This window comes from Nothoprocta perdicaria, unplaced genomic scaffold (genome assembly GCF_003342845.1).
Source record: "Nothoprocta perdicaria isolate Ctin4 unplaced genomic scaffold, notPer1 scaffold_166, whole genome shotgun sequence".
NCBI classification, from domain to species: Eukaryota; Metazoa; Chordata; class Aves; order Tinamiformes; family Tinamidae; genus Nothoprocta; species Nothoprocta perdicaria.
The window spans coordinates 921933-942956 of NW_020454827.1; the positions used below are offsets into that span (position 1 = coordinate 921933).

Here is a 21024-nt window from a genome sequence, read left to right on the forward strand (position 1 = left end):
CGGGAGGGGGCGGCGCCCTCGGCGGGGACCCCCGCGGGCCGCCGGCGCTGCCCGGGGCACGAGGAGCGCGGGGCTGCGGGCAGCGCGCGGCAGGCGCCGCCATTTTGCAGAGCTGCCCCGTGCACCCGCGGGTCTCCGTGCGTGGCCGCGTGCGGCGGCAGAGCCCGGGTGCTCGGCCCTCGAGCAGTGCTGCCCGCTCCCGGCCGCCCGCTCTCTCTGCCTCGCGCCCTCAGACGCTCCCAGACCTGCCGTGGTCGGGATTGGGGCGGCCCCGGGATTGGGGCGGCCCCGGCCGCGGGAGGCCGCCCCGGGCCCTGTTGCCGCCGCGCAGCTCGTCGCGGCGTCGCCCTCACCCCTTCTCTGCAAGCAACGCCGTTCAGCCGAGGCGCGTTTAATAGTGGGGTTTGCAAACCCGTCCGGCCTGACGGGACGGGGCTAGGGAGGGGCGGCCCTGCCATGCCAGCGGGCCCGAGGCCACGGTGACAGGCGGCGGGAGGCACCGTCCTCACCCTGCTTGGCGGCGGCAGGTCCCAGCCGCGCGAGAGGGCGAGCSGGGCAGCACGGGGCTCGAGGAGAGCCTGGCCTGCCCGCGGCGGCCGCTTTCCCCCTGCCTCCTGTCATCCCTGCGGAAGTTCATCGTGGAAATGGCTGTGCTGCAAGGGCCGCGTGAGAATTTCACATTAGGGTTGTTTTGGATGGAAAACGCCTGTTCGCTGATCCGAGTGCTTCTGCAGAGGCGCGCTAGCAGCCRGACGCGCCTGCCCACCCGCAGCTCGCGGGCCCCCGGGACTGGCCCCTCTGTCTGCCCCTGCCTCCCGCCAGCCTCCCAGATGTCGTCCCTGCCCTCTCCGTGACAGTGGCCCTGGGAGCAGATGCAGAGACGCCGCTGGCATCTATCCAGGATACAGAGAGGAGCTGGTTTCACGTTGCTGCTCTCCTGGCGGACCTTTGGTCTCGCTCTGGTCCAGAGTGTGCAGCACGGAGGATGTGTGCAGAGGAGCAGCCACGGATGGGCAATGAATGTGGGGAACAAAAACGTGCTAGACTCGGGGAGGGAGTCCCAGCAGAGAGGATAGTCCCATAGCAGGGCACAAGTCTTTGCATGCTCATACCCACCTTGTGAAGCATTGGTGCAGCCTTCCCAGTCAGGATCTGGCCCCAGAGGAGCCTTGAGTCAACAGGAGGCCCCTGGACCAGAARGATGGCTCAGCTCCTGGGGGAAGGGACAGCTTATGCAGGCGGGTGTGCAGCCCAAAGCAGATCCAGGAGCTGCACCTTGCTGCAAGGGGGGTTCCTCATGCTGTGCCCAGGTTTTGCTGCACCAGGATTTTGGGGCAAGATCTCAGCTGCCCTGAGATGAAAACATTGTTTTCCCACCTGAAGGAAGAGCCAAGCAAATGGCACAAGGGCAAAGAACTATTTATTAAAGCAACCACAAATTATCTTTAATTATCAGAGTGAGTTTTGCAACGTAATGTCACCAGGGTGCCATAAGGCTCTCACCAGCCCTGCCCTGGCTGAGGGACGCAGTGGCTCTCCCGCAGGAGGCGGGTGACCCACTTCAGTGCCAGCCAGCCCATGCGCTGCCCTTCTCCAATTGCTTCTTCCCGGGTGAGCCCCGGAGCGGTGCCAGCTGTGGACACCCAGCCTGGGCTGCACCCAGCCCCTACAGGGGCCYGAGACAAAGGCCTCCAGCCCAGGCTCTTGTAGCTCTCAGGGCCAGGGCAGGTGGACAGGGGTGGAGAGGAGGCCCCATAGGCTGGGTGAGGATGTGAGGTCCTTATATCTGCACGGGTCTGGAAGGGGACAGCCTATCTTGTATCAGATGCACTGGGATCAAAAGGGTTGTTTGTGACAATTATGTGGATGCTGATCCCAGTGAGATCCTGGATGGTGATGAAACCAAGAGGAATCTGAGGGCTGCAGCTCCGGGTGCCTGACAGCACGCAGGAATTGCTACATGGCATCACTAAGATGGACACAGCRTGGCCATGTCATCACCATCTCCCACACAGCCCAACTCCACCAAGCTGAAGGGTAAAGGCAAGTGTCTGCAGGAAGGAGGGAAGCTCGTTGGCCCCTAGGCCACCCTTGCATCGCCTTCATTCCTGGTACTAGCCTTCCCTGGAGCTTGGCTGGCTTTCTGAGCACTGGTCCCTGGTGTGGGGAAGCAGGAACAGCCTTGCTGCAGGCCAGAGTCTCCCTCGTGGCACGAGGGGCTGCAAGGAGCGTGCTGCTGCGAGGCAGCTCCTGGGGCTAGGAAGCGCTCAACGCCTAAACGCAGCCTGTGCCCCACCAAAGCGCTGAGGCTGGCATGATGCACCAATGGGAGGTGACTCCTCTGGCATGGATGGGCAGCGACGTGAGGCCAAGGGAGAAGCTTTCCTGGCAGGTTTGGGTCCTGCTGCAGTGCTAAGACAGCAGTAGCAGCTGCCTGCAACACATTTCTGCAGAGCTGCACAGGAGTAGCGGGGCTGGCAGACGTGCCCCTCACGTTGCCCTCTATCCCATCTGCAACCCTAGTTCACAGAGATGTTGATTTCTGGTCCTTGGTGATGCACCAGGTCAGCCTGAGGGGAGAAGGGAGACCAGGGAGGAATGAGTCCAGCAGCATTCCCAGTCCTTGTCCCACGAGCCGTGTCCAGTCGGAGCTGGCCTGTGTTGCCAGCTGTGGCCGCACTGGGCAGCTCGGTGCCAGGCAGCTGCTTGTGCCCGGCTAAGCTCTCACTGTGGTGCAGGGCACCCTCCGCCTGTGGCCCAGGTGTGCCAGCTTTGCCGCCAGCCCTGCTCCCTTGGCCAAGGCACGAGCATCCCTTGCCCTAGGGCCAATCCGTGTCAGGTAGGCTCAAAGCCTTGTGCTGAGGCCGTTGGCTCTTCCTGTTGTCTCTGACCTGGAGAATCTGCTGTCCTGGGATGCAAGCCCAGACCAGGCTCAGCAGCCCACACTGATGGGAGGAGAGAGCTGCAAAAGAGCGGAGCCCCAGGATGCCACCTACCTCCTCACTGTCACTCCCCTCCTTGTCCTGCTTCCCAGGCAGTTTTCCCTCAGACTCCCTTCTGGCTGTCTCGGGCGTGATGCTGTCCAGCCAAATCAGGTCGTTCATGGAAAAGATGCACTCCAGCCCCTTACGGATGCCCACCAGGGCCAGCAGCTGAGGTCGGTGCAAAGGCAGCTCGTCAGCATCATGCAGTGCTTGGGCTCAGAGCAGAGCCCGCGCGGTGCTGCCCGCCTGGGCGCGGGCTCTGCTGTGCCACCCGGCCACCACCAGCCACGGAGCCACCAGAGCCCGTTCATCGGCTGCTGCCTGGTCAGAGGGCACTGCGCTCGCCCAGCGGCTCCCGGAGCGGTGACGGTGCAGCCAGGGCCCAGCTGGAAGGGCGGGCGGACGGCAGCGCGTCCTGCGCGGAGCCCAACTGGACGTCTCAACAGTGCCACAYGCAGCATGCCAGGACAAGTGCTGGGGTACAGGGTGACATCTGGCTRGGGGACCCTGGCTTCCTTGTGCAATGCAAGCCCAGGAGCGTGGCGGGTGTGCAGGGGAGGGAGCAGCAGTGTCCCAGGTGCAATGGGCACAGGCCTGGGAAAGGCTCCATCACAGGCGGCCTGTGGCTTTCTCTCCAGCCACCAACAGGGGAGACAATGTAGACTGATGAAAAATAATCTCTTACCATCAGTGGGAAAATAATAGCAGCTATGGTGGACTTGATGACCCAGAGCACGGCCAAGCACAGCACCTGGATGAAGGTGAATAGATGCACTCGGCGCAGAGGCACGTGGCGAAGGTAGATGAGGTCTGGCTGGTGCTTGGCCGGCATCAGGAGCAGCTGCACTCGTTCTGTGAACTGCCACAAGAGAACAGCAAACCTGTCACATGCGATCTAGAGGAGGGACGCTGATGAATTTTACATTCTCCCAGCTTTATGGCAGCTGCCACCTGCCTCCCTGCTGCAACCACCGCTTGGGCCCCGGACGGGTTACTGCTTGTGCGGTGCTGGGGGAGCCATGCGGGTCCCATGCTGCCAAGGCTTCTCACGGAGTCGGCTTTGCACACRGGTGTGCTTGACATCTGAAGTGGATGAGTTTATCTGATCAGTGCTGTAAAGCCAGGGTCCTTTTACCTAGRCCCATGATAGAGCAGCACTGCTCTGAGCCAGAGAAACTCAGTCTGGACAGACATTTGAAAGATCTCAAGCTAGATCCGAACTGTAATAAAGAGATGAGCCACATTTCCTGATACATCTGATTGTTTCAGGGTTCCTTCATACTCCCCAGCAAAGTGCACATCTCCGTTTCCCTTCCCCTGCCCCAGAAATGTCCCTTTTGCTGCTCTGGGCCTGTGGAGAGGCATGGTAGTGGCAKGTTATGCATCCCACAGGTGTAAAGTTCAAGCTTCAAGCCACAGAGCTGGTACCGAGTGGCTGGAGCTGGTGTTGAGCAAAGCCCCTGCATCCCCCGGACGTCCCCCTGGCACTGGCRCAGTCCAGCACGTTCTGTGCAGCCCTCACTCACCTGGATGCTGTTCAGAGCCACCACCCCCATGTGCAGAAAAACCCCGTACAGCACCGGCATCGGGATGTACTGCAAAACATGGAGGTGACAGGTCAGCAGCGTGCACTTTCCTGCACGGATTACACCTATTGAGCTTCATCTCCTGCGTGAACAGTATGCACATGTGGCAATGTCATTTGCTTACTTCATTACAGTTTCATTTCACGGCTTTGTGCACTGTTACTCGCCCTGCTTTTTAAACCACGTTGGGAGCAAGGCAGAGATGGAGGACAAGGAACTAGCTCATATGGAGATAATGCCTTATAGCTTAGGGTTTATAAAAAACAGGGTCCCCAGCACAGCAAAGATACGAGTGACACAAGGGCTGTCACTGAGCCATAGGCAGCAGGCAGCTCTGTGAAGCAACACCAGGGCACAGCACACTAAATCATCATCCCTTGGCACCACGAGCCAGCAGAGATGACCTGGGCCAGCCCGGAGGAGAGCAGAGTCCTGCTACAGCTGCTCACAACTTTTATGTTTATCTCCTGCATTGCAATGGCATTTCCTAACATGTGACCAGGTTCCCATTATCTGTGTTGCTCAGCATGATAYAATTTTCTACCAAGCGTGGTAAGCTAAGGACAGATCTCAGGGGTCACTGTGCTGCTCCTCATGGCCTCACCATACCTGCAGCCTGTCAGGATCTGAGGCTGAGGTCAGCTTCTCCAGCATGATGAAGGTGTCAGTTTGAGGGGAAGCATTAGCCAGCATCCCTGGCTGGGGAGATGATTACAGGATGGTCCCCAGTGACCACAGGGAAGACGCACCAACTCTCACAGGGGAGCAGGAGCAGGATAACGATGCAGAGAGTGACCCCAGCTGTGCCGGGTGACACAGGGCATGTGCAGTGCTGCTCCTGCTGCATGTGGCTATGGGGCTAGAGGGACCAGAGAGAGGTGTCACAGCCCYGACACGTGTTGGCTGCACATCAGGCGGAGCAGAGGCCATCCCTGCCGCATTCAGGCCATACCCTTTGGCCTCTGCTGAGTTGCCTTCCCAAGCAGGGGGCTGCCTGTTTGCCAGCCAATGTTTTCCAATGACCAGTCAATTGAACGGGCAAAGGTTGCAGCTGGAGGGATGTCCAAGTTACGAAATGCCAGCCCCATGGGCCTCAGCCTTGCAGGGTAAGGTCTCTCCCTCCCCCTGCCCTCCCCTGCCCTGCCTTTTTGGGGGAAAGGTGCAAAAACATTTTAAGGCCAAAAACGCAGAAAAAGTGTCTGTACCTTGAGAATGGGTGCCATAAACACAGACACTCCKGTCAGGATGAAGACCACCAAGCCGGTCAGCCTCTGTTCCCTGCAGGCAAACGCACGAGGTCACAGGAGTCTGGGGGACTGCAGGATGCCCCAGGCTGCTGGCAGCTTTGCAGAAGGCACTTGGGGTCTCTGGTATAGCCAGCAGCTCCTGTACTGGCCAAGGCACAGTGGTGCCAGAGCTTCATCTCCAAGGTCCTGCTGGGGCATCTTTTCTGCTTTGGGGATGATGGTGCGTGGGAACCACAGGCAAAAACATCTCAGGCCTTTGCAAGACCTTTCTTTTCCCCATTGCTGAAGCTCTCCAGGATGGTTGAAGATGTCCAGGAGCTGCCACAGTTCCATGACACAATGCTGAACAGTGGAAAGTAGTTTTTTTCCCATGTGAATTGTGCAGCTTCCCCAAAGGAGAACAAATGAGCAGCCCCAAACCCCAGGGCTAAGGACTTACTGTAGACTGGACTAGGTCTGCTCATAAGGGTGAGCATGTGCCCATCCTCCTGCAGAGCCCCTGGCAAGAGATGTCTCAGGCAGGTGCCTGAAGTAGAGATGTTCCCACCCAGACCGAGGAGGAGCTCACAGCAGGGCGRAAGCTCTGGGTAATACCTGATGCCCAGGAATTTGGGCTGCTCGCCTGGAGCTGATGTTGTACTCTCCTTCTTGAGACTCTCCATGTGTGCCAGTGAGATGACTGTAGCAGACACATACCAAGGAAGGCCCRTCACAGAGGTGACAATCATGAGGAGGGAGACACAGAAGAGGTCGAGGTGAAAGCCTGCCCCTTTCTGCAACAAGAGAGACATCAGGACTTTGGGAGAGAGCCATGAACTGGGCCATTGGCTTGCCACTGAAGGCCCTTCACAAGGCACTGGAAGTAGGATGCCATCCCAGGCAATGCCACATGCAAAGGGAGACCCTGCTAGCCATCAGTCCTGGTTCTCATGGTATGGTGAAGAAGCAGGGATGAGCTGCTGGCAACCCCAGTGAGAGGGTAACTCTCTGGATTCTGGCATGAGCATCATCCATCGGCTCAGCGGATCTATCTCATGTGCCCTAGGAGCTCCTGCTGCCAGGGCAAGCCAGCATATCTTGGAAAACATACAGTTGGAGAAGCCCTGCCAGAGTATCTACATAACTCTGAAAGCATTTGTAAGTCTCACAAACCTTCAGATGAACCTTTGAATGCCCAAAGCTCAGCCTGTGGCCCAATATCCACATTTCAATACTGACCAGCCATGAAACTGTCTGCTCCGCCCTGACTGATGGTCCCAAGAACCATCCTCATCTCATAACCAGTGGGTCTGTGCAACACGCTGGCTGCGGCAACAGGCAGTTTCCCATCAGCGCGTTCAGTCTTTGCTGCTGCTCCATATGCCTGATTTCAACTGCTCTTTCCTATTTCCACAACATCTCTGCTGGAGCTGCAGTGAGCAGGGCTCCATGCAGAGGCTGAGATATGGTCGCCTCAGTGGTTGCCCTGGTGGGCTCCACACTGCCTTCATGACACTGCTAGCATCAGAAATCTATGTTCAGCTTTGTTGCTTTCCCAACTCCTTCAGCTCCTCCCCAAGCTTGGAGCATGCCTGTTGGCAGGCCAGTATCACCCACCGTCTGCTCTGAGGCCCATCTGGCCCTCTTGGTTAGCTTGTTAGATTTCACAGGGACCTTCTGCCTCTCCTCCCCACCAGTACAGCATCAGAGTTGGAACCTGAGTGAGTTCAGGCTTCCCCACCGCTCCAAGGGGTTCTAGTGTTCATCCTCTCCTTGGAGCAAGCGGTAAAGATGCTAGAGAACATGGTGAAAGCTGTCCTGGAGTAACCTGTCACCATGCATACCTGTCAGAAGGACTGCATCCCACTCARGTGACACAGCAAGGCCCATGCTCCCTCCAAGACAAGATGGCACTTCCTCCCTCGTGACAACTGGGGCTCTAGGAGGGATGGCCTTTCTGGTGCAGGACAGAGGCAGGCAGCTCTTCTCAGGCTTCCCAGGAAAGGCCTCTCTGGAGAGCAGAAAAGCCTCAACTGGCCCAGGCCTACCAATCCTTCTGCAAGATGTGGGACTCATGGCCAAACTCCCTGGAATTGATCTAAGTCTCAAGAGGAATGGGTTCCCTTCCAGGGCATCAGCAATGAGTGATGGTGATGCTGAGGGGGATGGAAGAAGGTCCTCCCGTGGCTGCAGCATCCTTTGGCAGCTGTGGAGAAGAGTTGCACCACTCTGACACTGCATGCTACAAGGAGGAGGCCCTGGGCACGTGTTTGGGAAAGCACAAGGGGTTTCTGCATCCCCCAGAATCTGTGGATGCAACTTGGCCCCCTGCAAATCTTGGCCCCTTGCCCATACTCCCAGTGCCTCAGCTGTGTCCACTCAGCCTGCRTGAGAGCCCAGACAGCCCACCCAGCAGGCTGGGTGTCCAACAGAGAAGAGAAAGATGAATATGATCCATCCCAGTGGGTGAGAGAGAGGTTTGGGAACAAAGGGAACCAACAGAATGAGATCCTGACTCTGTCAGCCTAGGTGCATTATGTTCCCAGCCCAATGTTCCTGTCTCCAGGAGCGTGGACATACTTAGACCCATGCTTGGAAAAGCCTTGACCCTAAGCCTAACTCTCTAAAGGATGCACATCCACACTGTACTGGCTGTCTCAGATAGCTGTTCTTCAAGGGGTTGATGCTGAGCCTCACGTTTAGCTGGCCAGAGGTGCCCCCAGGAAGTGTGCGACAAACCAGCTGGATGCAGCACCCAACGGAGTGAGCCTGGGGAAACACAGATCCCCAGCCCTCTGCCTCTGGCCTCTACTCACCTGCAGCTTATACTCCCTGCGGTTGAGAATGACAGCTGTGATCTGCTGGTCCATGAAGATGAGGATGGTGACAAGGACAGCAGGCACCACAGACACCAGGCAAACCCACCAGGGGTTGGCTCCAAAGGGGGAGATGATCCAGCCTCGTGCAGGGTTTGTGGGCTGTGGCAAGGAGAAAAGGGTCACACTGGCAACCAGGCTTCTACAGGGTCTCCACCAGGAAAGAGCAAAGGGACCCACCTCAGCTGGGTGCCTGGGCTGGGCAATGTGGGTGCCCATAGGTGCTCCTTCCCAGGAAGCACAGCCTGCCTAGTCACCCTACATACATGTCTCAGTTGCTGCCAGAGAAGGGGACTATTCCTCAGCACCGCCTGAGCTCCTGGCCAACAGCCAGGAACATCTTGAGTGGCACGTGCCCTCCTGGGGTTCTTGCATGGCTGGATGAGCTGCAGGGGCAGCAGCTGTGCCAAAGCTGGAGTAGGAGGCAATGCACATGAATGATGGCGAATTGTGGGTGCCCAGAGCCTGGAGGAGGTGACAGCACATGCAGACAACAGCCTAGCTCGTGGGAAGGAGCTTGAGCTGCCAAACACTCTCCCCACCCAGCCCCAGGGTGGGGAGCCCAAGTCCAGACTTGAGCTTGTGACTCCARCTCCAGTATGAGCTGTGGCATTACTCTAGCAGTGATGCAGGTGACTAGTTCAGGACCAGGCTGGGATATTTATAGACCGCAGGGCTGGCTAGGGCTTGAAGCTTCTCATTTGCAGTGCTGCAGCCTGCATTAGCATCAGGTTGAGGGGCTACCAGCCTGCCCTACACTTCCCTGGAACGTGGAGGAAGGTTGCCAGAAGCAACAAGCAACAGTCTCCTCCAATGACACAGACATGTCATTGTCATGGGCAAAGCTGGTGATGGTCAGCTGGGGCACATTGTTCTGACAGTATGGTGAGGTCCAGGAGTGATGGGCTGAGGGTGCTGCACCCTGACAGGATGTTTGTGGGGGAGAAACAAGGAGACACGGAGTCTCTTTGAGACACGGGCACAGGACATTRCCAGACTGCCCAGCTGGCTGAAGCAGGACCGGCACATCATGGTGCTTGTTGTTACTGCCAGGCCTCAGCAAATTGCACCCAGAGCCAGCTAGGTCAGGAGCRCTTGCTGCCCACAGAGGGGAGAGGCCAGTTCTCCCATACAGCTTGCTGCCTCCTCTTTCCTCTAAGGTCTCCGTGATGGGTTAGATGATACCAGAGTCAGTTTGCAACCAGAGGAGGTGCAGTAGTGGCCTCCTGCCAACATGGGTGAGCCCTTGCTACTTCACTCCCACAGCTTGCATGGGACCCGTCTGGGCTGGCCCAGCAGCAGGCGAGTTGGAGCAAAGTCCTCCCTTCTCCTGCACCTTCTCCCTTCTCTGGGCAGAGGCTTTGCCTCTGCGTCTGGAGTCACCTCCAGCCCTGCAGACTGCAGGTCTGTCGTGGTGGCATCATTTGCCAAGAAGGCAGCTGTGCTCAAGACTGCCCAGACCAAGAATGGGTTTTCCCTGGGCTGGGTAAATGCTTTGGAAATTGCTTTCCATGCACAAACCCAGACGCCTTGGGAGTCTGCAGCTCCCCACCCAGCCCGTCACCTTCAGCTCACTGGGGACAAGGAGCTTGGGGGTCTCCAGGCCAAGGACTGCATCAATAGCACAGAAGATGAGGATCGCCAGGATGATGGAGAAGTCGCTCACGAGTTTCCTAAACTGAAGAAAAGCAGATAAGTTTAGCCTGTGGTTGGCCAAGAAGGTTTTCTTAGGAAGCCTGAGCCTGGGAGAGGGGCTGTGCATGGTCCCCAGAAACACTCTCAGATCCTGTGAGCGGCCAACTCAAGGTGGAGAGAAGCAACACATCCTGGACTGCATAGGATGCCCAGATTTTGTCCCAGAGCAACACTCCTGCCTTCTAGAGCTTGGGTCTGGGTCTCAGGTCTCGGAGTGCAGAGCAGGGAGAGCCTCTTCACCTGGCTTTCCCAGCAGTAACGGAGGCCAGGATGGGGCTGAAACACTCACCATTGTGGGGAAATAGCGGCTGGTCTTGAAGCGCTTGAGCATTGTGGAGCACAGGAAGGTGCCTCCAAACAGGAGGAAGGACATGAGAGTGATGTCAGGCACGTAGTGGCAGCTGGCTCCCAGGAGGTGGCCTCCTTGGTCCAAACACTGGGTCCTGCTGAGCCTGGCTAGGCTGACAGTCTCCGGGCACTGTAGGGACAGGACATCCAGGGAAGAGGAGGCCAAAGGGGAACCAAGGCTGGACTCYGCGTGCTGGAGGAGACTGGAGGTGGCAGGCAGGGCTGGCTTGGCCCCCAGGGACATGATGCTCCAGCATCATAGGGCCAGCACRGAGCACCCTGTAGCTGTAGGTGCCTCCATCTTGCTGGCTGTGACACTCCTTGCTCCGCCCGTAAGTAGAGGAAAGGGATCTTTACCTCCTGCAGCGCGATGGGTGAAGGGAGCGTGTTGTTCCATGCTGAAACATTGCCTGAAAGAGAATGGTAGGAGTTAGGGTCCCAGGAATTGCTGAGGATGTGTCAAGGGGATGGCTCACAGGCGAACCTTTGGAGCTGGCTGGGACCACATTCCTGTCAGGGCCAGCCCCTGGGCTCATCACAGAGTGTCCAAACTGTACTTGGGCCTCCTTAGCAGGACTCTTCAGGACATCTGAGACYCAAGAAATAGCTCTAGGAAGAGGCAGAGACATCTTGGCTTTCAGGAAGGAGTGCTGACCTGGATGAATCAGGGGGTCTAGTTTGAGGTTCCACAAGGATCTCTCCCTCCCTATAGACCCTGTAGGGTTTCCTGTCCTCCATGCCTGCTCTTCAGTGATGACTTGTCATTGTCATGTAAAAATTGTCTGTCTCCAGCTCTTCTTGGGCTCTGCTTCCAGCTGCTCTGAATTTGGCCAAACTGTAACACTTCAGGGTCATGTTTTCCAGCCCAATGAGTGCTTGKTCTGGAAAGGTTTGGGAACAGCTTGACTGAAACAGTCAATCCACTCAGAGGTGATGATGGCCCTGAACTCTGCCCAATGGTGATGCTTTTGGTACATGGTAGAAGTCCCATCCACAGAATTGCTGTAGTGCTGAGGACATGTCTCCTGTACTAGTGAAACACACCCTGATTTTGAAACCAGGTTGTAAACTGCAGATAAAGCCTGTCCAGATGCTGCAGGGCTTGCCAGCCTCCGGTAATCCAAGGGTCCTCACCATTACAAGAGCTGCACTGAGGTGTTCCCTGCTCCCAGCACCACCAGGTAGCACAGTCACGAGCTGGCAGTGGGTGTCTCTCTCCCATTGGTCTGCATGGACTGTGGAGGCAGAGGAGCCACCAGACTGGAGAAGCTGGGTGGCAATAGGAAAGTTCTGGGAGCTAGTGGGCAGATTTGCACCCCTAATGGAGCACAGTGCCTTGCAGAAGACCAATATGAAGCTACTGGATGGTCACAAAGGACAGTATGGGAATCCTGGTGACAGGCCAGGGACTCCACCATGTGGTGAGAGCTGAGCTTGGCCGGGGAGCTGGAGCCCAGGGCAACCAGGAGGTGCCAAAGGAATCAATGCTATCTCTGCCCTAGTGCCAGCCAACTGCGCTCCAGGGCCATGGAGGAGTCCCTGGCATGTGGGAAGCATGAGCAGGACTGGTGGCTGGAATGCAATTTCAGAATTCCATTGGGAAAGCGCTGGCCCAAATCTGCTGCAGAGGCAGCCCAGAGTGATGTTTCTAAGCATCTGGTCATGTTTTTTTATCTTTGCCTGCAGCCAGCAAGTCTCAGGGATGCCCAAGGACACGAGAGGAGTGTTTGTGCCGGTATGTGCCGTAGCCAAGGGGAACAGCCAGCATGGGTGCAGGTGTGACTGGGCAGGCAAAGACATAGGTCAAGCAGCCTCCTACCAATGTCTTGTTCCTCCAGCCATGAGAACCATGCCACCCTACCTGGCTCCCTCATCACATGCCAGAGATGGCAGCCCTTGGAGGGCATATCCACTCCTTGGACTTACATGTCCACTCATCTCCCTGCCATTTAGAGCCCAGACTAGGCAGAGTCACCCTGGGCCATGTGGTGCCCAGGAAATGAGGGGACCAGCTGTGCCTGCCCCAGCTCCATCAGCTCGCTACAGCCCTGTGCCAAGGAAGGCCAAGGCAAAGCAAGGCTGCAACTGCCCAGCAGAGCAAGAGCTTAGCCTCCAGCGCACTGCTGGCACACAAAGCCAGCTACAGGAATATGCCCATTCTGCAAGACTGAGTTCTCTTCAACAAAGCTGAGATTGGCAAGGAGGCCAGTGGCACTGACTTGCCAGAGATCCAGGGCTGGTCATTACTTGGGATCTGCATGGCTCTCCCCTTGCTACAGGTTGTAGAGTCCCAGCACCGAGTTGCAGCCAGAGAGCCTGAGCTGCTGGCCAGAGCCCCACTGAACCCAGGGCACTCACCTCCCAGCAAGATGCTGATCCCATGACTTGTGTACTCAGCATACAGGCTGGGATCTGCCAGCAGGAGACCGGGCTCACCTGGGCTGGACAAGTTACAGATGCAGTTGTACAAGGTGACATCTTCATTCCTGTACTGCCAGTTGATGGGATAGGTGTCTGCCAGGTTCACCATCTTCTTCATGGAGTCATAGATGAATATCAGGCTGATGAGGGCACAGAAGCCTTCTTCAGTGAAGCGGGTGAAGTATTGCACCAAGTAGCTTGCTTCGGTGGCCACCAAGACCAAGCCAAAGAAGGCCACCCAGAGGCCAATCCAGAGTCGAAACTCCAAGTAGTCCAGACTATAATCTCTAGTGGGAAAGATTGGCCCAGACTGTCAGTACAACACACACCTCCCTGGATGTTAGCCCTGCTCACCCAGAGGCTGTGCCTGAGTCATGGCCAGAATCAGGGATTAACCTTTGACAGTCCAGCAGCAAGCACTAGGCTGCCGCAGCATGGTGGAACAGTCACTCCTGCCCAGCCATCCCACTGGCACGCTACTTACTCACTAAAGGAGAAGAGGAGGCGCTCGAAGACCAGCATAGGGCCAGTGCTGCTCAGGATGGTCAGAGGCTGGCCAGCAAAGAGACAAAAGATGGATCCAGCAAAGGCAGTGCCCAGAAAGCTCTCCAGCACACCCTGAAATGTAGAGGGAAAAGGATGCCAGGGCCCAGCCATGCASAGGGGAGCAGCAGTCCCAGGCCAACCAGGGCAATGGGTCACAAGCAGTTCCCTGAATGTGCACACACCATCAGCCTGATGAAGGTCCCCAGGGACATCAGCAGTAGCAGGCTGCAGTCCCATAGGCTAGGAGACAGCTCTTGGGAGGGAAGAGGATGCAGGATACACAGGCCTGGCGCTGCTGGCTCAGAGGGAACCCCATGCAGGGAACACCCTATGACCCCTGTTCTGCTCCAGGCCCACAGAGCTGGAGCCCCACAGCACCAAGGTCAAACAGGGCTGCGCAAGTGGTTGGAGAGTTACAGCTCTAGCACAACTACAGGTGATGTCATCCTCACTACAGATTGTAATCTGGCCACTGTCACTGGCAAGATGTCACTGCATCTTGCTGACACCCTCATGAAGGAGACAGGGAGGAGCTTGAGTGGTCCCTTGGGAAGTGGAACCTCCTGATGTTTTTTAGCACTAGGCCTGGCTACACTAAGCCCTGCTCAGCTCAGGCTCCAACCACTTGACCTGCTGGTTACTTTGCCAGCACCCTGATTGGAGGGTGATTTCTCCGTGGCATAGTGTGTCTCATGATTATCTACTGCCCTACAGGTCCAGTCTGCCAYATCTGAACTAGAAAGAAACATCTGAGATAGTCTGACACTGGGTTAGGGACCATGGCCTTCCCAGCCCCTGMAGACTTGTTGGAGATGTGGAGCTGTCCCAGGGGCTGTGGTTCCCCTGAGCTCACAGCTGAGGACCCTCCCCTGAGTCTCCCTTCTTCATGGTCTCCCAACAGTCCAGGAAGGCCAGCATTCTGATTGTCACCGTAGGGTTGGATGGCAAGCAGGAGGCAAGACTGAGCCATGGTGTGCCCTGAATCTTCACTGCCTCCCACAGGAATAGCTGCCCCAGAGAACAGGGCAAGGAGAAGCTCTGGCATGCAGCATTTCTGGAAAAGGCAGGGAAAGGGGAGGTGTTTCCTGTCACAACACTACCATGCAGGAGGCACCTTGCACTGGCAAGACCTGCATGGTCATCCTGYAGAAAGGCTCTCACTGAGTGCGGCATCCAGTGACACACCAACCTGCATGTTATCAGTCGCATCCCCCAGCATGCCCCCAAAGGTGATGGCATTGGTGACCGTTGCCAGGTAGATGTACAGGACCGCAGAGAGGCACTGGATGTGCAGAGCATCAGAAAAATCACTCCAGTACCAAGGCGCTTTCCTCCGGATGTCTCTGAGTAGTCCTCCGAAGAGCCTGCAGCCAGCGCAAGATTAAGTCCAAGACTAGTTGCTCCAGCCAGCCAGATCCACATTAAACTTAGGTCAAATCCATTTGGATAGAACTGCAGGGGGACAAGGCATCCTCCTCATGCYCAGGACTGCAGTTTGGACAAGGGGACTCTGCATCTTTCCATACTAAACCAGGGCTGASGAGGCAGCCCAAGGCACTCACCCGCTATGCTCTGTTGCAAAGAACAGCCTGACAGCCCAGAGTTGCTGTGTCTCCCATCAGCATCAAACACCCAGTGCACTGACCTTCCCGTCCTCTCCAGCTCATCGCTGAAATGTGGGTGCCCTGCGCCAGATCTGTCCTCTGCAGCCACTGCGTTCCTGGTGCAGGGAGATTTCCACTCCCGTAGGTGCATGGAGATCCTGAGACAGAGCCAAGAGGAACCCGAACAGGCAGCTTTCAGAGCAGAGCTGTTGGGGCCTGGCTGCATCCTGGGGATGCACTCTGCAAGGGGACAGGGAGGATGGAGTGTGGACAGAGATGCCACTGGAGCTGGTGAGACCTTGTAGATTGCGTTGCAATGAGGAGGAGGAGGAGGAGGAGGAAGAGGAGGAGGAGGAGGACTTCCCTCTGCCAGCTGGCAGTCAAGCCCTTGAGTAAAACCTAGCAGGATCAGTTTTGGTAGCAAAGCAGGAGAAGTCCTGCTTGGAGGATGAGATTTACACCTACTTGCTGAAACCCAGGTTTCTGGTGGTTCCTGCAGTCATAGCACACAGAGTGGACTAGCCAGTCTCTCACAAGTGAAGGCCGAAGGACTAACACCACCCAGGGCAGTGACTGCAGTTGGCATCAGCCACCCCTGCAAAGGGGCTTGGCTGGGAGAACTTCACTGTCGAAGTTGGGATATTGAGTAACTGCAGCCTCACAGAGCCCAGGAGTCCAGTGTCACACTTYAGACCTTCAGCAGAGTTTGCTGAGTGAGACCCTTCACGGCTCCCCAGAGGCTGCTGAGAGCCTTCCCCCCAGAATACCTTTTGTGAGGAGAGGACAGGCACTTTGGTGGAGGGATTCGGGCACTGGAGTCCCATTTCCCAGGAGGCAGCACAGTCAGCTCTTCCAGGAATTCATCCATCCCTGCAATGAGGTCTTCTCGTTGCTCAGCCTGCTGGGCGACCCTTCGGAAGAGCTGCAGGAAAATGTGGTGGATTAATCATTGAATCCCTGTGTTCGGTTACTCAGAGCCTTGCTCCCAGTAGGTAGACATCTCTGAGAGAGGCAGTCATCCAGTCCATCACAATAGCTGCTGTTAGATCTTACAGATCCACCAAAAAAACATTTTTTTTTTCTTTTTATCCTGGGCAAAAGAGGCAGCCTGCTCATCCTTTCCCCTTCCCTCCTTGCTGCAGTCTGTGGAGGAACCTTGGTTCCTGCTTGGTGCAACCTCATCCCTGCCCTGTCCCACCTGTGGGTGCTTGAGACATCAACTGCACCCAGGCTCACCTCATCTGTCAGCAGCATGGCCATGGCTCGTCCAATCTCATGGTAGACTTTAGCTTTGGCTCGTGGGCCCAGCAAGATGAAGAGAAACCTACAGAGAATAAAGTAACCCATGAATGTCTTTGTCTGAGTAGACTTCTCTTCTCCTGGACATGCTTCTCCTGAGGGCAGGGCATCATGCAGCACATAGGTGCTGGAGACCCAAATTCTCCACGTTTGAGAGGCTGCTAATGCTTAGTGTGGTTCCTTCAGGACACAGCTGGGTGTCTGCCTTTATCTAGGAAAGTCAGTGGGCAGAGGATTCTTCTYCCTCTGCCTTGTGTTTGAGCACCCTGTTCACCCATCAGGCCATGGGATGCTGTGACTGCAGTCAGCTCACAGGGTCCATGGAAGCTTGGGCTGCTGTGAGGAGTGGGCTGGCTTTTTGGGGCAGAGTAGGGGACAGGTGCTTGGCGGGAGACATCTGTTAGTTCATGCTCATGGGGGATGTTCATGCTTGCAGGACATAGCAACACTACTATGGGGAAGGAGAGSTGGCCAACTGCATGGGAAGCAAAGTTCACTAAGACTAAGAGGACATGGGAGGAGTTTGGATGGTGGACTAAAAACTTTTGAGAAAATATTGCTAAAATCCCACACATGGGAGGGGAAAAAATAAAACTCATGAGAGCTGAGGAAGAAGGGAAGGAAAAGAGGTAAAAATATCAGAGAGAGAACAGAGATTATAACATTACACCAGCAGAAGTTTATTCCTAGAAGGTCTACAGAAGGAGAACCCATCCAAAGCAAACCCTTCACCCCTCTGCAAAACTGGAAAAGAATGGCTGCGGTCATGGTATCCATGGGCTGTGGAGTGGCTGTAGTCATCACCGGCAGACCAAACACCCAGAGACAGGCTAGGGAAACTGCTACCATAGCTGGAGCGGGCTGGAGGCAGCTCTRAAGAGCTTGCCTCAGCCCTGACATGTGATGTTGCTCTCTGCCTCAAGTGACCAGGAGGTGGCAATGTCCCTACCGAGCCCTGCCTGCCTCCTCAGTGTACTTCCTAGGGAAGTCCTCAGTTCAGAGGGAGACACCGAGGCCTTCCTGTGAGGGCTTTAAATAAAGCGTTGTTCAAGCACACCTCAAGGAAAGAAAGAAAAACGCCTCCTGCCCCTGCCGCTTCTCTCCTAGACCTGCAATGCCATCTCCAGCAGGTCGAGGGAAGTGATCATGCCCCTATACACAGCCCTGGGGAGGCCACATCTGGAGACTGTGTCCAGTTCTGGGCTCCCCAGGACAAGAGGGATGTGGAGCTGCTGGAGAGAGTCCAGCGCAGGGCTACGAGGATGATCAGGGGCCTGGAACATCTGCCCTAGGAGCAAAGGCTGAGAGAGCAGGACCTGTTCAGCCTGGAGAAGAGAAGGCTGAGGGGGGACCTGATCAGTGTGTATAAATACCTCAAGGGAGGCAGTGAGGAGGAAGGGGTGGCCTCTTTGCAGTGGTGACCACTAACAGGACTAGAGGAAACGGCCGCAAACTGAAGCATCGGAGGTTCCACAGGAACATTTCTTGACAGTGAAGTGTTTCTTAAAGAAACACTTCTTGACAGTGAAGGTGACAGAGCACTGGAAGAGGCTGCCCAGAGAGGCTGTGGAGTCTCCTTCTCTGGAGGTCTTCAAAACCCGCTTGGATGCAGCCCTGTGCCACGTGTTCTAGATGATCCTGCACGTGCAGGGGGGTTGGACTAGACGACCTCTAGAGGTCCCTTCCAACCTTAAGGATTCTATGATGAAACACCCTGATGGTTCAGAAAAATTGACCAGCTTGACAGAAGATAGGCAGGAAGGAAAGAGATCCCTAGAAATCTCTATCCCTTCCCAACCTCAAACAGAGTTCCCTTGGCACYCCGGGAAGTGTGGGCACTGCATCCAGACCCTCCAAAAGAGGACAGTGGATGTTGAGGCCAGGTGGGAACAACCAGAAAACATCTCCCCATATTGCCTAACAACTGATGACTCTGCTCCAAACCTGTCCCAGATGAGATAGCCTGCATACTGTGAAAAACAGAATGAAAAGCAGTGAGCTGAGGTTCTAGGACTTTCCTGCAGGTTCTGCACATGGCTTTGGCAGTCTTAAAATTTGTTTTTAACAAGMAATTTATTATCCCATTGCTAAGTCTAAATTGCATTCAGTGCCCCCAGTTTCAGAGGCAGCGTGAAGCAGGAGGGAGCAGAGGRGACCAGTAGCAAAGGCGGCTGCACGGTCAGGAGCGAGGGCTACAGGGCTACTGGTTATGTTCTGGTTACCTGCTAGGGAGAGCAATTTCTGTGAGTGCACCAAGGACCACCACCTCCTTGAGGCGAATGAAGGCAATAAAGGGCTTCTCCAGGAAGTCCACTTCACCAACGAGCACACTGGCTGCCTCAGCCCCTGGCGGGAGCTTCTTCTTGAATTTGTTTTTCAGCTGAAATGAAATGCAAGGCAAGGTTCATATGGGATGATACCTGCCACCATATCATCCTATGCTGCACTGGCAACGAGCCCAAGCCATTACATCGTTACTGACTTCTAGCCTTGCCGGCTGTCTCATGTTCCCCCTCTGCCTTCCTGGCTGCTGTCTCCTGCTGAGCCTCATGGCCCTAGGGAATCCTGCCTCCCTCACAGAGAGGATACGTCAAGGGAGACTTGGTCTTATACAGACAAACAGATCCATAAGGCCATAAGACCAGACCCCATAAGAGCTGGACCAGCATCACTTCACTATAATACTAATGCTATTTCATATCAAATATGAATTTGATTTTTTCAAACAAATGAGTTTGTTTTGGTCAACTTGATATATTACTTAGAAAAATCTTTTCCCTCCAGTGATACCGTGGTCTTCTTGCCCAGCTCCATCTTCCCTTACCTGCTCYGTGAGAGGCGTTTCTGAGAGCTCAGCTCTGGGCTCGGGCAGTTTTTTGGCCTTCTCTGCAAAGAGAAGAGACAAGCATCAAAACACAGAGGTGAACAAACGGGCAGCACTGACAAGGGTTCAGGCCCACCTCTGCAGGGGGAGAGGCCGAGCTCGGCGAGCGTCCGCAGCGGGGTTTTGGTGGCATGGTGCCGGGGCTGGCGGAGCAGCAGGGCTGCCAGGCGATCCTTCAGCTCGGGCCGCAGAGCTCGCTCCATGGGCTGCTCAGAAAGCGCCTTGTCTGCAATGCAGAAGGGGATGGCACTGAGTTTCACAGGTTTCACAGGTCCCGTTGTCCTGCCAGGGGCTGGCATCCAGCAAGGCCATAGGGACTGGCCCCTGGCCTGCAGCTTCGCGTGGGGCGCAGCCAGGGAACAGAACCCTTTTACTGGACTAGCAGAGAGTCATCCCAGGTACAGAGCTGTCAAGTGTTAGCACTTGGGGGGATAGCCCGGTAACCCCGCCCCACTCCCAAGAACAGCCCATCCCACAAGGTGCCCTTTCCCTTTCTGACATACCAATTATTTCCTTGAAACTGTGGGCATCCAAATCCAGGAGGACTGTCCCCTTCTGCAGGCACATCCTGAGCTCRAAGAGGCTGTGCAAGAGGAGAGCTGTGACATGGGGAGCACTCCAACGCTCCCCTCCGTCCTCCACCTTCTCCTCAAACTTTATCCACCTGCCAGGGAGGATGCAGCATGGGTCAGCAGCCTGCCACTGGCTCTGCTGGGCAGCAGAAGCCAAAGACCAGGCCCGTTCTGGAGCTCGGCACTGCGTTTGCATTAGCCAGGAGGGGATCTGCGGGGCCAGAGAGCGGTGGCAGGACAGGTGAGCGGCAGCACCGTGGAGGACAGGGTCCGCTGGCTTTGGGCCAGGCAGCAGCACGGGCTCATGTCAGCAGCACAGCGGGGCAGCCTGAGCAGGGATGTTCCCTCACTAGCCRCAAGCTTCCCCATCTGTCCCACATGTTGCTCTGATCTCTTCGTTAGCAGGATTTCATGAGTCCCTACAGTCAGCAGCGCTCACTAGACACCAAAGAGAAGCATCTGGAGTTATTTGCCATGGTCAGGTCGTGCCAAGCATTCAAAGGCCAGCATGCACAGAGCTTGCCTTTGTGTGCGAGGCCAGGCTGGCTGCTCTGAGCTGGCTGCCTGTGCTGCAGGGCCAGAGCAGGGCCAGCAGAACGGGTTCCCCCAGGCGGGCAATACCAGCCCATTCCTCTGCATAGGTTAGAGGGCAGTGTGCCGAGTCACCGGGCCCTGGGAGCCGCGGCAAGGAGGAGAGGGCTGAGCACTGGGAAGAGTCATCACAGCTTGAGGCTTTGCAGCTCTGGGGCCACTGGTGCCTGTTTCACCCGTCAGGTTCCAGGGCAGGCACGGCATGGTGGGACCTCCCATGGGATCTCCAGATGCTCCTTCCCCTTGGCTGCATGGAAGCAGCCCAACTACCACCCTCAGGYGTCCTGTGACTATTAGCCAGGCCCACCCCAAGCTGATACTCTCTGCCTTTGCCTCCTCCCTGACACTGTCCATTCCATCTCCTCCTGCCTCTCATGTCTGGATTATTTCCC

At 56.2% G+C, this 21024-nt stretch overlaps 1 protein-coding gene across 1 annotated transcript in view; it reads right to left on the minus strand.

Annotated features, from left to right (window-relative positions):
• Positions 1-2519: 2519 nt before the first annotated feature.
• Positions 2520-21024, minus strand: part of SLC4A9 (solute carrier family 4 member 9) — a 20061-nt gene continuing 1556 nt past the window's right edge. The window contains exons 2-21 of the mRNA XM_026035747.1: positions 19973-20133; positions 19546-19695; positions 19410-19471; positions 18808-18965; positions 16523-16610; positions 16007-16208; positions 15328-15385; positions 14872-15046; positions 13621-13754; positions 13152-13423; positions 11073-11125; positions 10657-10845; positions 10237-10350; positions 8613-8774; positions 6412-6590; positions 5776-5848; positions 4511-4579; positions 3670-3843; positions 2997-3152; positions 2520-2570 (exon numbers count right to left, since the gene is read on the minus strand). Of these exons, the coding sequence (XP_025891532.1) occupies positions 2520-2570; positions 2997-3152; positions 3670-3843; positions 4511-4579; positions 5776-5848; positions 6412-6590; positions 8613-8774; positions 10237-10350; positions 10657-10845; positions 11073-11125; positions 13152-13423; positions 13621-13754; positions 14872-15046; positions 15328-15385; positions 16007-16208; positions 16523-16610; positions 18808-18965; positions 19410-19471; positions 19546-19695; positions 19973-20133 (2680 nt within the window). The remainder of the gene's footprint in view (positions 2571-2996; positions 3153-3669; positions 3844-4510; positions 4580-5775; positions 5849-6411; positions 6591-8612; positions 8775-10236; positions 10351-10656; positions 10846-11072; positions 11126-13151; positions 13424-13620; positions 13755-14871; positions 15047-15327; positions 15386-16006; positions 16209-16522; positions 16611-18807; positions 18966-19409; positions 19472-19545; positions 19696-19972; positions 20134-21024) is intronic.